The following is a 16967-nucleotide window of genomic DNA, read 5'->3' as shown; positions in this document are numbered from 1 at the left end:
ACACTGCACCAAATTTCACCTACACTTAAAGGTGACTACATGCTGTTTGTTTGCTAGCAGAGACTTAATCTTTTTTCCTTTCCAGACCTTTATTTTTAAGGCCAGTCAAAAAATTATGGCAAAGCTACAGCTGGGCACCTGCCCTCCAAGTCTCTGCCTCCTGCCCAGAGCATCACAGAAGTTCTGGTACAGATGTTCCTGTCCCTCACACATCCTGAGCTTTACTCACACATCTTCTAGGAGCTTTTCTCAACATAGATCTACCTTCCGATCTTATCTATAAGATCACTGAAGCTAGAAGCAAATAAGCAAATTCCTTTGAGACTGACCAGCTGGCTGGCTGTCACCTAAAACACAAGTTTGGGGGGACTCTACTGTTCATGACTGTTCATAAAGAGAGCTCATTGAATTTCACTCAAAATGTGGGTGCATTATTTACACTGGGGTGCATTATTTATTTATATATTATTATATGGGGTGCATTATTTACACTGAACAAAAAAAAAGGAACCAAGTATATCTCAGCAGTGTGAAGTTGGAAAGTTTACTGTCACAAATGTCTGTTGTGTGGCAAGAAATTCTATCCATTGTATACTGGATTAAAATATTATTGTACTGGGCAACTTCAAGGCACTAGAACAACCAGGGCTGCCCTGGATAGAGGAATGAAGAGCAGAAGTCTCACAGAGGCTACAGAAAGGTCCTTCTGACAAACGCTTGATCTGGAGTGACTTTCTTTAATATAATTAGCAAAGCATCATGTTTTTCATGCTTGAGAGAGGGCCTATCCAAATTATGGCTTCTTGCAAGAGAAGAAGTTGAGCATAACACACTGAAACTACCAGCAATTAATTGCACTGTAGTCAGTTCCAGAGCAAGAATATTGTGATGGGTACACAGAGAAGAAATGTTCAATAGCCAAAATCAGGAACTGAGATTTCTTAATTCTCCTGAACTTGAGAGTTTCCTCCCTCTGCTCTCAGATGAAGACAGAAAAAAAACCCCAAAAAACAGGTGGTGCAAGAGAGAAGAAACACTGAAGAATGAACAGTCTTCTGCAGAACTATGATGCCACTTAGGACACACTTGCAGGCCGATCTGAGGGAGGGGTATCAGGACATGCAGAGGACAGACCCACAATGACTTAGAAGTATTACATGGAAGTGTATTTGGATCGTTTATAGCAGGGAAGTGTAGGAAGAGAACCTTCCTAAAAACCCTGCTAGCTCTAACCAACCATGCGGAAAAGGTTGAGAATTTGGATGACCCTGAGCTATTGTGTAATAGCACACACTGTAAATCACCTAAAAGATCTTACTGGCTGATAAAGAGGTAGCTGGCCATCAGGCTAAAACCTAAGCATGTCACTGTTCAGGATGGGGTACACTGGCAAAGGCACCAAATTCCAAAGCTGCTGTAGGCTGCCTGAAAGGCAGCTCCATTTTAGCAGAATTGCATTCTATGGTATTATGGCTGGACTTATTTGACCATTGTGATGAACACAAGTGCTCTGTGGTGCCAACAGCTACAAAAAGGCACTATGCCTCCTCCTCTACCCCTTCCTTGTCAGCAACTTGCATCAGATGGCTTCCAGTTAATCTATTTCAGCACCAAGGTCATGCTGATAAGAATCTGCTCCTCTGGACTGGATTGCTTCAATCTCATTTTACCTGGGTTGATAAATCAGAATGTTTAAGATTTTCGTGTAAATTTGAACCACAGATATGCAAATATATTAGTTAGTGCTCTTTGGTTTTGACCAAAGTAGAGTATTATGGAAAAACAACAGAAAGAATAATTTATCTCATCGATGTCAGCATTTTGTTTCTCTTGTAACTTAAAGTAACTCCTTTGGTTTATTCTTATTTAACCAGGCTCCCTAGTGTATTTATCTGGTTCTGAACATTCTTTTGTATAATAAACACTGCTGAAAATAATATCTTATGAATTACAATAACAGCTTAAGACACTTTATCCTTACACTATTCTAAAACCATTTTCTGATAACAGTCAGTCACATTTAGATATGCTTCAAAATTCACCCAACATTTTCAAACACAAAATTTGTTTCCCCAGACCTTATTTCCTGTGAGTAAGAATACCTGCTTCTCAGAGTTCATTGTAATGCTAATGAAAACCTTTTTTCATACTGACTTAGTTGAAGGATATCCTGTCCTTCTGCTGCATTATTAATACTGCCAAACCACTGGAAAACTAATTGCAAATGCCAATTCACTTAGTGCTATCATACGGCTCTACAGAATTTTCCATTTTAGCTACAGTGTGTGCAAAGTAGCAGACAAATTATATTTTACTTGCAGGTCTCAACAGTCTTTGTTTATTTTGTGACAAAAACCTGACCAGCATACTGTTCATGTTCCTATTTGTTTATAATTGGTTTCTTAGTGTGTTTAGTATTTTTCAGAGAATGATTATTGTGAAGTGTCATCCTTCTGGGATTGAAACTATGCTGGTGCTCCTTTTCAAGACACCTCTTGATTTTTTTTCCACATCAGGTATGCATAGCAAATTCCAGGGAAGAAAAAGCAATGTGACATTTCTGGTCCATAAAGCATAAGTAAAATTTTGTAATGAAAGTTAACAAAGAAATATATCACTTGAAAATTAGAAAAACTTTTGTGTGGTCTTTTATTTCTTTGATTGATTTGGGGGTTTTGTGGTTTTGTTATTTTTTTTTTTTTTAAAGAGAACAAAATCTGAGAGCTAGATGCCTATTATGCAACCATGTGCAAGTATCTCTTTGACAGACTGTTTCCCAAAGTGAAATCTGTATTACTCATGGGCATAAACCCCATTATTGTATTTACAAGATGTGGATGTATGTGCTGCTGTGAAAGTATGAATGTTCAAGCCTCTAATTTCTTTCATCTATCTCCACTGCTTCCATCCTTTCATATTTGCCACAACTCTTCTACTAAAATAATGAAAATATCTCAGGAATGTGTTTCTGGATAGCAAAATATTTTGAGAAAACAATGCTGAAATAGCAGCTGTAGAAGAGTTACTATAGAATATTTGAAAATGAAGGCAACATTTCAGGAGTTATGACCAGATACTCCCAAATTCTACCTCTCTCCAAGGAAGAAACTGCATTTCCTCAGGTTCACAGCTCTTGGGCTCTTCCAGAGAATGTTACAGATTATGGAATTTTCTTTATCCTTTCATAGCTTCTCAGACAGCAGATCAACCTGAAAGTCCTGCCAGCAAAAGCTCTCCATTCTGACTTTTTTTTACTGTAGTTTGAAAGGAAAAAGCATGAAATACATTGTTAGAAGCTAGTCATTCTATGCAAAGAAAATACCAAACTGGCAAAACACGTTTGTTCTCTTGTTCCAAAGCGAACACCACAAGAGGGCTGCATTCAATCTCCCTTCCTGAAATTCCCATTTCTCAGTGTTTAGTTATGCAATCTGAATGCTTGACACTTTCCCCCAGTGTTACTTTGAAAAGAAGCAGTGCCCTTTGAGGCTGTTTCACTTGTAGATCAGGACAGGGCATCCTGGACAGCAGATGTTTGAACAGCTTCCAAGCAATGTGCACCTACTTAATCAAGTTTCTCCCCTCAGCCAGCTCAGAGGCAGCAATGGGCCATCAGCACGAGGCCAGTGGAACTCATTCTGAACAACAATCTCTTCAGTTTGAGTGCAAAGCAGCTCTGGTCTGCCCATGGTGATTTCAGTCAGCTGAGAGGGAGGGGCAAAGTAAAACCATTTTGCTTGTAAAAAGTCATGGGGCATACATCCTTATGCATAAATTCATAAAGGCTAAGTAAGATTTGTTTTCTGTAAATCTGTTAATGGGGTTTTTACTATATGATCCTCATCCTAGACAGTTTGCCAAGAAAGATGGAAATCTACCACCAGAAATCCTCAATATACATACACACAGTTCTGTATGTACACCTTACAAGAAAAAGCCCCACCATTTAAGTCACAGACACATTATAGCCTATCAGCATTTTGGCTGTTCAGTTTTAATGAATTCTGTGCTGTCCACTACTATTCAAACAAGAAGACATGAAAAAGAATATGCTGTTGGTTGATTACATGTGCCAGAATACAGAAAGGCACAAGGCTGAAAGTCAAGAGAATTTATCCCTTCAAGAAGGTGAATAATCCTTTGAAAATGTTCTATCCTGATGTACAAAACTGCTATTATAAATCAGAAAATATGTATATATTTGAACATTGAGTGCATACTTACCTGTGTGTCTCAGTGTGTAATGTCAACTGAATTTGTCAGCACCACAGGTTGCATAAATCCTGGTGAATCTCCACAGCCTCCATGGTTTGGAATGTATTATTAACAGGTTTATTAAATATTTGCGATACTGTGGGCATTCAGAGTGCACTGTTTGAGACAGCTGTGGCTTAACTGCTACCTGTTCCAACAAAGCTTATACACCAGTGAGATAGGTGTTTCAGACACACCAAAACAAAATCCCTGCCTCAAAAAGACAGGCCTCATAGATGGGGTGTGAGCAATGGGGAGGAAAGAAGAAGCCACAGAGCTGCTGAGCATATGTTTCATTTCATTCTCTGATACCAGCTACAAAAGCAAGCAAGCAAAGGGCTGATAGGCAGCTTTCAGGTCTGTTGGAAGGAATGCTTTTTGAATAAGTGAAGGCAGAAGTCAACTGGTTAAATCACAATGGTGCTGCTGACAGGATGAACCTGCAGAGCACTTAGACAAAGAATGCTTTTGAAGGATGATTTTTCAAAAAAAGAACACTCATTCTTATAGGATCTTAAATGGGACTTATGTCCCTAAGGCCCGCCCTCTGTGTTTGGCTTTTAAACACCGGTACCCATAGCAACTTCAAGGCAATGCAAACTTACCATTCCTCACAAATTCCAAAGTCTCTGAAGCATTTTGAAAATGCCTCTCTTCTTTTTATTTATTGTGCATGCTCTTCTTTTCTCCTAATAGATGTCCTTACTGCCTACCATGCCAGAATCCATCAGGTCAGGCTGGCTCCTTTCAGAGCAGAGCAGTTGAGGACTGGTGATCAGGAGAAGCCCTGCTCAGGTCCCCGCTTCTGGAATTATTTAATAATCATCAAGAGCATTTACTTTTATTGCTGGAGTGTAAGGGCAACAATTACTATCTATGCAAACAAAATGACAGATTTACATAAGTCTAAATATAGATTATAGGCATTTCAGAGATGCTTATTTTAAGATATTACTTGTTTTTAATGGTATGTAATAGAATTAAGGAGAGACACTACCGACTCAAATGTATATTAAAACAGTTCTCCAACTCTTAATTGGTAATCATTCTATAAATAAATGAATTTATGGGAAAATATATTCAAACCCTATTTCTGAAATATACTTCATTACAACACTTAATGCATGTTGCACTTCAAACTACTGGCATGGCACACAGGCAGTAAAGGGAAACCCTTCCTACCAACCCACCAACGTTTAGTGAGAACACAGAGTCAAGACCTTACTTCCTGCCCTCCAAAATCCTGCAGTTCAGAAGAAGGTTGACAAAATAAGTCCCAAAGACAGGAATATTTCAGATTACATGTAAAGTGATGAATGAGGTGTAGAGTTGAATTTATGCTGAAGTTTATGTTTTGATAAAAATCTATTTTAAAAAGCATTTATGCTCTACTACAATTTTTCCCAAGCTCCTCTGTCCCCTGATGTTTTTCATGTTTCAGTATCAGTTCCATAGCAACATCCAGGATTCATGGCTGTGGCACTCCTCAAACATCTCTGGAGCAGTGCCTTTGAAAGCGATTGCTAAACTCAAGGATCTGAGTCAGCTCAGAAAAGTCTGAAGCTGGGCTCATTTTTTATATCCTGAAAGTAGTGGCAGGGGACTGGGAGGAGGGCAAAGGGAAGGAGAGCTGAAGCTGCAACAGCAGAAAGGAATGAAAGAAACAAACTACTTAAGGTTTAATGATACATAAGCAGCATATTTTGCAAGTAGATGAGACTGAAAGCTTTATTACTATCTTACAGATTTGGAGGCAATATCTGAACACTTTGGGAGATTCCAACATTTCCAGTAACTGAAAGGATACTCCATGGACCTTCTCCCCTGCCAGTAATTGCTTACATAGAAAAGTGGTTATCAAGAATACACAAAACACATTTGCAGCAACCTTATTGCAGCTGGAAATAAAAACAGCTAGCATCTGCAAAAAGTGGAAGAGTGGAGAATACAAAAAAATTACTAAGAATCTCCTGTACAATAGGACTCCTGATTTGGGATTAGTCTGTTCAGCCTGTAGATGCTGCTATTTTTCTAATAAAACACATCAGGAAACATCATCTCCTAATGGAAACTAAAACAGTTAAAAAAAAAGAGTATGGAAAAAGTATGTTTAGGTTCCTCTCTACTCAAGACTGCTTGAAGCAATTATCTGCCTCACTAATAAACTGAGCTGAGAAATGGGTAAGCTGTGTAAAGCATGTGGTAATAACATGTGAAACAAGTAGATGCCAATACTACTCCTCTGCTTATAGGAATTAATTTCCACTTCAGCAATAATTAAACATGCTACCAATCCAACCAACATCACCTGCAAATTCTTGGATCATTAGCTGACAAGAATGAGGAGTAATTAATGAACTTGTACTTTACCTCAGGCTCACCTATTGTCTGTCCTAAGTCTTTAAAAACAACCATAAAGCTCAGTACTCAAAACACTCAAATCAGTGAACAACCTTTCAAAACACACACCCAGAGAGATGCTGACCCAGTCTAGACCAGTAGATACACCTTGTCACTCACACACCTAGTCCACCACCTAGTCAAAGCACATTAACTACTAGAAAAACCTTTCTTAAAAATATCTTCAAGAGGAAATAAACATTAGATTAAAATCAAACAGCAGGAACATTTTCATAATTCTGAAGAAATTAATTCTAGTTTTTCCTGAAAAATCATTTTTCCTGAACTCATCGGTGGCCAAAATTCATTTTTATATATGCAATCTGATGAGCTAGCATCGTTCCAGGCCTCCAGTTGAAGCAATTAAAAAAGTCCACACTTGCCAAACATTACCACATTGTTACCACAGATACTGTGTATTCTGAGTCAAGGGAAAACAGTGGAAACCTCTAATACCACTGTGGGGTAACTGCTGGCAAATGATAACTTTTTAGTACGGTTACCACTGCAACTATTAATAACCTATGAGGAGGTAAATGGAAAATGATCCACTGCATGGTGTATCTGCTTGTCACAAGCCATGACTCACACGTGAGAGACTGCAAGGGAATTACTGCAGTAGGTGGATGTTGAGAGGCTCGAGAATGTAAAACCTGAAATATTTCCGATGAATACCAAAGATGTGTGGTGACTCAAATATGTCACCCTGCAAACACTAAAGGGGCAGCGATTCTTACACCATAAACCCTCCAGTGAAAGGCTGTGCTCCCTTCTCAATAGCAGCGAGAAGTGGAAAATGGAAAGGATAGAGGCTGACAGAAAAGAGTGGTTCGGAAAAAGCAAATCCTTCCCAGGAGAAATGAAACAATGGACTGTTTTCCACAGAGGTGTGGCAAGCAGTGCAGAATGTTGCTCCACTAAGACATGAAAGAAGAGAAACAGAAACTTCAACGTGTACCAAAGGCCAGAAAATATCTAACAGAAAGCTGGTGCTCATTCTGAGAAATACATCACAGCCAACACACGCAGATGTTTTCAAGACATGGTAATCATCAGCGGTTAACATGATTCTGGAAAAAGTCGAGCTGCCCTTTCCCATGTTCAGAGTACAGAGACGACTGTCAGCATTTGCAATAAAGCACAACAGCCTGCATCCGATTTTCTGCTTTGCTGAATTTCACAGACATGCCCAGTGATAAAAGCGTGCTTTTGAACCAGGTCCCTGCTTTGTTATTTTTTTAATACAACTAATGCTATGAATTTTTTACTGACATACAAAAGGCATAAAAAGTATGCAAGCTTCAATTTACATACTGATATTTCTGTATCAAAGACTATGCTATTCAATGCACAGGATCCAATTCTCATAAAAGCAGATCAATTACAGCAGTCAGTAAAGCTCTAAGACTGCATTTTCAGCTAAAAACTTCCTCAAAGCTCTTTCACAATAGCTCAGTAATTTCAGAGTACCAGTCTACTTAGTAACATGACTCTGGAAGGAACACATGCACAGAGGAAAAAGAAATAGTGAAGAAAGAATTTCCTTGCATTGAGGGAGTGATGGTTTAGAGCTGCTGTTTAATCTCTGCAAATCTGATGAACATATGGGTGAAATTAGTTGATTGAGGACCCAAAGCTCAGGCTGATGTGGACACTTATGTTTTCCTATTTCAAAAACAGACTGGTTTTAGTTTACACAACTGAGCAACCAGCACAAACAGGCAAGAGCTGCTTTGAGAGATGACAGGGCTGGTCAGTGTGCAAGTGCTGGCCTTGCCAAAATCCACAGAAATGTTGGCAGTGGCCCAACATATAATTCTAGGAGTCAGAAATCTGTTCAGTCACAAAGAGGGAGGCTAAATTTCACTGAAACAACAAATCTAACCTTTTCTGTCATTTGATGTGAGGTCTTTTTACGTCCTGTACCTTTGTTACACACAAGACAAATTATGCACAATCCTGGAAACTGCTGCAGTCCTGCTACACAGTTCTGTTTGAGCACATAAAACCTCTGCAGGAAATTCAGCAGACACTTCTGCGATTGAGACCCACATGCCTCACCCAATACATATGTGAAGAGGAAAGAAACTATGTAATCAAAATCAAAAGCAGTTTATTTAATATGTACATTTATTCATTCATACACCCCTCTAACCATGGCCTGAACATTTCAGTTTATGAGTAGACCTGATTTTCACACTCATATCCATTTTCTCTTTAAGAAACATAACACACTTAGAAATTGGTATTACTTTGACTTGTGCTTGAAAAAACAAATAGCACCTGTTTTGTAAGCTGTAGGTGCTTTGGACATAAGTGTCATCAACACCAGAAGACAGGCCCTTGGCAGGCAGTCTCCTGGTAGCATTTCTCATTGATGTTTCATCAACTCATTCAAGCAATCTCCTGCCTCTCTTTTAAAGTCAGAAAAAGAAAATAAGAAAAAGTAAGTAAAAGTAAGAAAAAAGTAAAAAAAGTAAGAAAGTATGTAAAAATAAGAAAAAAGCTCTGCGTGCTCATAAACTCCAGCTACTTCAAGCTGAACGGTTTAACTCATAAATATTCTTGGTGCACAGAAAGGATGTCCAGGCACTGCTCACAAAGACCTGCTGCCTAACCCTGGCTACTTCACACCTCAGCAAAGGGGAGCCAAACTGTGTGTCAACTTTCAGGAACTGTTAATCATAATCTCCTACTGACTGCCTTTTACACTGATCTGCAAATCACAAACTGTCTCCCTACATCATTAGCTCAAAAGTGCCACATAAGCAAATTGTACCAGAACCCAAATAAATGCCACAAAGAGTTCAGTACATAAATATGCATATCTGGATACTCTACTGACAGAAAATCTGAAGCTACACTACTACTGAGTCTACATAATGGTCACTAAGCATCCCAGGATGAAAGCATTTACAGTTTTACATAGAGATAACCTGGACTGAACACCTAAAGAAAACTTTCCTGCCTTAGCAATGAATCTGGTTGAATGAAGCAACTGTAAAACCCAGGTATGAACATTAGAAGACATTAGAAGATACTGATTAGTTTCAGCTGTGTGTATAAACATTAATTTTAGGGCAAAACTGTCATTTCTGAACCAATCATGGAAAAAGGATGAGAATCAGAGTTTCTTTCCATCAGTAAGGATGTGCAATGAAGGCAAGCATGTTAAATTTGTATCTTTGTTTATTTTGGGATCCTGCAGTTGTCAGATGTTATCTGCAATATTTTTTTCAGTTGGCTAATTATGAACCAGATATAAATTCAAAGCTGAAATACTATAATAAGACAACTAATTCTGACTAGTCATTATACTGTACAACCAGTAAAATATGAACCCTATAATGGGAACTTCCAGTCCAATATATCCAGCTGTTAAAGACTGTTGATGGCTGTAGAGGAAGGGTCAAAAAGAGGTCAGTTTAAATTTAATGTTGGCAGAAATTATTGTCTACAAAAGCATGAATAATTTTCTAATGATGCTTTAAAGTGTTAGCTCTGTCTTAACACTTACTGTTTATTTAGTCCTGAGAAAATGCTTAAAAGCCATGAAGCAATTTTAAGTAAACATTTGTAAACAGCTATTTTCTCTTGACAGACTATTTGGCTACAATTACAGATATTATGTCAAGATAATACATGTAATTCAATGAATCCAGACAATATTGAATCAAATCAAACCAATATTATTTTCCATCTCTTTGAAACTGAGCATTCAAGTCAGCTGAACTTTCAATGTCATTTGGCACTTCAGAAAAAACTTTGTAAAATACAAACAGGTCTGAAAACTTAGATGTCATTTCTGAGTAACCTCCTGACCTCTTATAGAAAGATCTCACAAACTGGATCTTCAAGAGCATTATATAAACCACAAATGTTTTCAATTAACATTATTAATGGCATGATTTTATAAAAGTCTTATTTAAATTCTTTTGCATTTCAGCCATTTTCAAAGTCCCACATTTTGTAAACGGGGATGTGTTACTTTAACCCAAGTTCTGCCAAAAATTCCTTCATACATAACATCTACTCAAGATTTCATGCTTTAAAGAAAGGATTAAATACAATTTTAGGAGATGGTTTAAGAGAGGGATGAACTAAAAAAAGTAATGATCAATCCTCTTTTTGGAGACTGGAGTTCACTTTCTGTTGCTCATTCATATGCTCTTACTCTGTCTTTCAAAAATGCTCATCTTTATTCCCCAAAGAAATACACAAAAAAAAATCGAGTTGCTTTGTACCAGGTGCTGATTGAAATCAGGATTCCTTACAGCTCAGACAAGACAAATTATTCACTTGATCAAGTGAACAGAACTAGAAAGAAGCAAATCACCTATTTTATTTCTCTTAGCTTTCCATCAATAGTCAACCAACCAGGTATCTCTTGCTTGAAAACTAGGAACAGCTGAAGTCCTTATTCTCTTGAGTATATGCATCATTAATTATACATCTAAAGCATGTTCTGTGTTTACTCTTGGGTGATTCTATGGTTTCTATGAATGAGAAAACAAGGTGATAATTTAAAAGTAAAACAATGTATTTACTGTTTTGGCACCTGAACATAATGAAAGGAAAAAACAGTCAGCTTCTATGTGGGTTTCTGTTTAGAAGAGACAGCTCAGGGGGGAAGAGCTACCACTCAGATGAACCAGAATGGAGAAAGAAAAGGTATGACTCAAAAGCCCCTTGGCTATATACCACTTAAACAACTTTTATTGTTTTTTGGTGGACGTCATATAGATCTTTTTTTCTTAACTCCCATAATCTCAGCAGTGACTTAGAAAACATCACAGCAACATATATGGGCCAAAGAGACCAGACAGTTGAAATAATGACCCTATAAGAAAGAGTAGCCAGCCAGAGGAGTTTGAGTGCTTTTTGCCACCTGTGGAAAGCAAAGAACAGGTAAGTGCTTGGTTTATGCGGGCAGGGTGCAGACAGTGCTTCCTCCAGGAACAAATCATTTGCACAGATACAGGCAAAATTTTATTTAAGGTTATTTTCACCTGATTCTTCATTTCCTATTCAGAAGGGTCACTAATAGTATTTTTTATATAATAACAGGTAATCCTTTCATGCTACAGCTTGTGATGCATATTAATTAGGCTTCTTGCCAAATTAAATTCGTTTCGTGAACATTTGAAAAGCAGTTAAACTTCTAAAGACATTTTTCCCCTTTTTTCATCAACCTATTTTTGGAGCAAAATAATGTACTCAGGCCTGAAGAAAAGACACTTGAGCCTCAGGAATGGAAAACAGCCACGAGCCAAAATGTATTCACAGGAGAGCTACAGGGCAGTAAGGTTGTCATCTATGCACAAAAATACTTTCAAAGACGCACACATGATGTTAAAATCTCCACCACTCCCTCCTGCATGTTGAAGTGACACACACTTCGTGCCTGCAGGTATGAGCAGTAAAAAAAGAAAATAAATCTGTTTTTATGATTATTACTATGACTGTTGCATTAAGACAATTCAGAAAAGGAGACTCAGGTTAACACTATATCCCTTGACTGCCCTGGTTTTTATTTACTACTGCTAGTATCAGAAATTAGGATTGTAAGAAAGCATTCTACCAATTTAAATTATAACTCAAACCAGAGCTGCACAATAACACCAAGTAGTAACTGGGCCAACTGCATCTGAATATCGACCTTGATATCTATATTGTACAGATGAAAAGACAGATATAGATTTGCACATCTATATGATATAATGAAGTATTTTAAAGTCCAGCAACTACAGCTGGGTTGCATATATATACATATATAAAAAAACCCAAAACTTTTCAACACAAATGGTCCCCATTTTGCACACTTGGAAGCAGTTGAAAACCAATTCGTAAATTAACAATAACCAAGTACTTTAAAATGTTACTTGAACTACCTTCTCACACACAATTTGCTACATAATAGCATACAGTTATAATACATATAGCTTACAATGCCTATCAAACTATCCAATATCTAGTAAATTCACCACAAAAGGGACATTAATATTTCACACAATATTTGCCTGCCTTAAATAAAAAGGAGACGTAAAACCACTTCAAAGGCTGGACCGTTATTGTTTTTTCCCCAGCTTTCTACTGCATAGAATCAGTTAATCAGCCTCAAATATTTTCCTTTTTATAACCCAACTGCCTCATTTGCAAAGATTGCTCATAGAGCAATGGAAGAGAAAAACATTTTTATAAAATTATCAAATTACTGTATACCACAAAGCTTGCTCCTGCAGCAAATACAGAAATTTTTTAAAGTTATTAATATTTCAAGTGGAAAACATTTCTTTAACTGAAAATTTATTCCAGGTTTGAAATACTGTTATGCACTAGGTTAACTTAATGCTGTGAAGTTTTAAGTAAAGCAAGCTTTTGAAATTGTGTATGTGGAAAATTTTTTTAGTACACCAAACTGAATAATAAACATTCAAGAGAGATGAAAATCTAAGGTGTTCAACTCTGAATGTGCAATACTAATAGGGTCAAATAGATAAATGGTATTGTCCAACTGGACAAAATTCCAAAGTGCTTGCAGTGATTTTAGGATATCTGCTTAGAAGGAAGCAGGTAAAATGCAAGGCAGGTCTGCTTCAGAAATCCAGCAAAGATTCCAGCTAGCAAACAAACCTACCAGAAGGCCTCTATTCTTTTTAATAAGCTCTAACTTCTTCTTCTGGCAGTCAAAATAACCAGCATATGTTAAAGATCTAGAATTGCTTTTCCCTGAAGAACCAGCCTATAAAAAAGTCACTTCATATCTACTGTACATGTTTATTTTCTTCAACCATATATCCTGCAAATATTCACTCATCTGTACCTGAATCCCTGCCAAATCTGTACCATTTAAAGGTTACATCCTGATGGCCTCAAACCTCCTCAGTGTGTCCATTCCCAAAACAACTCAGAGACATCTAAGTGTAACAATCACATCTTCATATTCTGTTCTCCTGATAAAAGGGACTCAACCCTAACCCCTAGATTAATATTGGGTTGGAAAACCACTTCTGGGTAAAATGCAAGTATCGTACACTCTCTTGCCCACCACCCTGCCAACCAGCACAACTTTTATTTCACACAGCTTCTCTGAGTCACCATCATCCAAAACACCTGGCAGCACGGGCAGCTGACTTGCTGTACTTCCATGCTGCTGTAAATTCCCCTTGTCCATTTAACATAACAATTAATTTATTCAGCTCTAAGAATTAAACCCAGAACCCTTTTAAGAGAGGGCAGTGTGACATATGCGCCTGTGTGTTCAATGTCAATCACCCACTTGGTGTTGAGGACGGTACAGGCTGAACTTCCTTGGGATTTTTTTCCACTAGTTTTCTGATGTAAGACTGCTAAACAAGCTAAAACATTTAAAACCAAACAACACAAAAGTTGCTTTCATTCCCTGCATACCTCCTGATGATACCAGTGTCTGTTATCAAGTCTCTCAAATATCTCCATGGTACAATCATTTCAAAGGAAAAACAAGGATAGAGCAGGATTACCTTCCCTTAGACGCTCAACCACAAAGGTGAATCCGGTTGTTCGCGGGTGTAAGACGTACTCGTATTTTTTAAGTCCGTTCTTCTCAGCAAATTCATTACTGCGGGCTTTGGTGTTGTCTGAGGAGAGAAGAAGAAGCAGCACTTTGTGTTACTGTGCAAGCAGACCACGGATTAAATGGAACGATTACACGACAGGAATGGTACAACAGCAGCTCACACATATGGATGTGGAGGCAGACACAAGTGTGCTTTCACTTGGCTATACCATGGTATGAGGAAGAACCACGTGGATTGCAAGAAAAGCCTTTTTACCCTCTCATTTCATTTTAGCAAATGATCATCAAATCTTTCATACTTTATCAAATGCAATCTGGAATTTATAAATTAATAGTCTGTTAACAGTTCTCTGTACACTTCAATACCCAATCTACAATAAAATGTATTAATTGGCTCAGTTGTGTTTTGGGGTTTTTTCAACTCAAAAGGCACAAAATGTAGGTTTGATATTATGAACAAAAATATCCTGAAGTCAGTGTTTAATCACATTATACTTATTTCAGAAAGAAAATATTAAAAAGAGGAAAACAGTTACTCTAATAGCTTAAAACAGTACTTTACATCTTCATTCTGAACTTGCCACATTTTATTCACCAACCTGTGCTGCACACAGCTCCCCATTTTAACTTTTTGACCAAGCACCTCAGTGCCCCAACACATGCCTGCCACTGTACACACAGTACACACAAGGCAGCTGGAAAGTACCGTGGCTAAATGCCATGACAAACGTGCTTCAAACCTCTGGTAATCAAAAACTTCTCATGAGAAAACAACAGCCTTCCAAGGCTGGTTGCTAAGAGAGCCCACTAAGCAAGGAAGACAAGGCCACCAAAGCAAAAACTTCTGACAGGTGAAGAGGAGACAATTTGTTCTCCTGTGATGTGCAGAAGGCTCTTCCAAGCAGCCTCATCAACAGCCAAATGGTCTTTGCTGGCTACCCTCAGTTCTTTACTGTGGATCCTGCTGTGACTCCCCTGGGGCCAAAAGGCAATGGACATATGCAGTGTTCCCTTGGCAACCTGGCAAAAATCAATTTGAGCAAATAACTTATTAAATAACTCATATTTATGAAGTTTTACAGGTGCTTAAAAGAAAATATCCCAGCAACTGTATGGAACAAAATCACTGCTTAAGCAATCGATGTTTTTTAAAGCAAAATAAAAATCTTTTTTTAAGGGTCCACAGTTAAACTTAACAGAGATGGGAGATAAAGTAATGGAAAACATAGTGCTGTTTAATCATTCAACAGAAGTGATACTTAGAGATAAATCCTTCCTTTTACAATCCTCATATTTTTTCCTGTGAAAGTACAATAGCACAAGTGAACAAATCAACAGCAGTGAAAGATTTCCTTTTTGCTGTAATGCAGCATTCCCCTTTCTTTTTTTCCTAAATTATATTACCTCTTTATTTCTCAAAAATGCTGATGCCTCTCTGAAGGTTTGTCTACCAATTAATAAATGCTGTAACATACCACTATACTAAATATCTTTTCCTTGTGACCTACTGTTTCCATGCCTGAGTGTGCTTCTTTTCATGTGTGCAAGCCTTAAGATTCACTGCACAGATTTCCTGACCATGTGATTTGGAGGAAAGGAAAGCTGTTGCACAGTGGCCAAGCAAGTGATTCAGCAAAGAGGATCCAAAGATTTTACTCTTGCCAAATTGCCAAAACATACAAATACTTGAAAAATGTTACAACTTCAAAAAGCATTCTAAAATTATGGAATGTGTGAAATACTACAATTACACTTGGCTATGTAACTTTAATTTATCTTCCCTTGGACATATACATTATGTATTTAACCACATGGTCAGACTATCTATTTTTGTCTGCTCAACTACTACTCCATTCAATACTGTAAATGACTATTCTGAATCACCAAAGGGGACTTGCCTTGCAGACTCCCACTGCAATGGCAAAACTTGCAAAGTGAGCCAGAACAGCTGACAAGGCAACAGTAATCTGGTAATTATTAAATGCTCCTCCAAAAAAAACTGATTCTACCTCTTAGGTACACCAGTATTAGCACAAGAAATAAAACTATTTTCTAAGAAATTACACTGACAACCAAGTGTGTTCCTATAAAAAATACCCAAATCAAGAGCTCCTCTCCAGATTCTGGGATGATTCAAGTAAAATATTTTAAATTAATTTATCACAAAAGTTCTTCAGGTAATGTATTATTGTTTCCAAAGGACAGAAGTATCATCTTCTTCATTTTCAGCATATCCAAGTTTGGGTTTCACTTCAGAAAATTTGCAATCTGCAAATCAAGTCAATCAGAGCTTTGAGAAACAAGTGCCATACACATCTACATAAAGTTTAGCAGTCTAAAAAGAAATTCTAAGTTTTAAGCACCTCAAAGTGCACACAGTTAATGAGCACTCAGAAGAAATATCTCTGTGTGTTTGCTCACTAGCACTTTGCTTCAGAGGGAGCATGAAAATGCTCCTTGGTGTTTGCAAAACACTTCTACCTGCACCAAAGATAAGCAAGGAGTGAAAGGGCAGTTATGTTCTCTGAGTAAAACCCAATTGAAGCTGCAAGAAAAATCTGGGACCTCCTGTGCCCATTGCCTTGAAGCAATCATCTTCAAGCTTCCTCTAAGTGCACCTCCCAATACTTGGAAAGAACTCACTGTAAACATCTGCAAAACATCTTCCAAATTCCCCTTTACTACACTGCCTTTCTGAAATGTGTGAACAGCTGGACATCAGCACACTGGCCAACACTATTCAGCTATTTCCTGA

At 37.7% G+C, this 16967-nt stretch overlaps 1 protein-coding gene across 9 annotated transcripts in view; it reads right to left on the bottom strand.

Moving 5' to 3' along the window:
- Nucleotides 1-16967, bottom strand: part of LCLAT1 (lysocardiolipin acyltransferase 1) — a 111964-nt gene that overhangs the window by 36537 nt on the left and 58460 nt on the right. For all 9 annotated transcript variants that reach the window (XM_085575818.1, XM_085575815.1, XM_077781927.2 and 6 more), the window contains one exon: nucleotides 14157-14273. In XM_085575818.1, coding sequence (XP_085431944.1) covers nucleotides 14157-14273 — 117 coding nt within the window. The remainder of the gene's footprint in view (nucleotides 1-14156; nucleotides 14274-16967) is intronic.

This window comes from Lonchura striata, chromosome 3 (assembly GCF_050655825.1).
Source record: "Lonchura striata isolate lonStrDom1 chromosome 3, ASM5065582v1, whole genome shotgun sequence".
Classification (NCBI taxonomy): domain Eukaryota; kingdom Metazoa; phylum Chordata; class Aves; order Passeriformes; family Estrildidae; genus Lonchura; species Lonchura striata.
The sequence above is the reverse complement of the archived record's forward strand: the minus strand, read 5'-3'. Positions and strand labels throughout refer to the sequence as shown.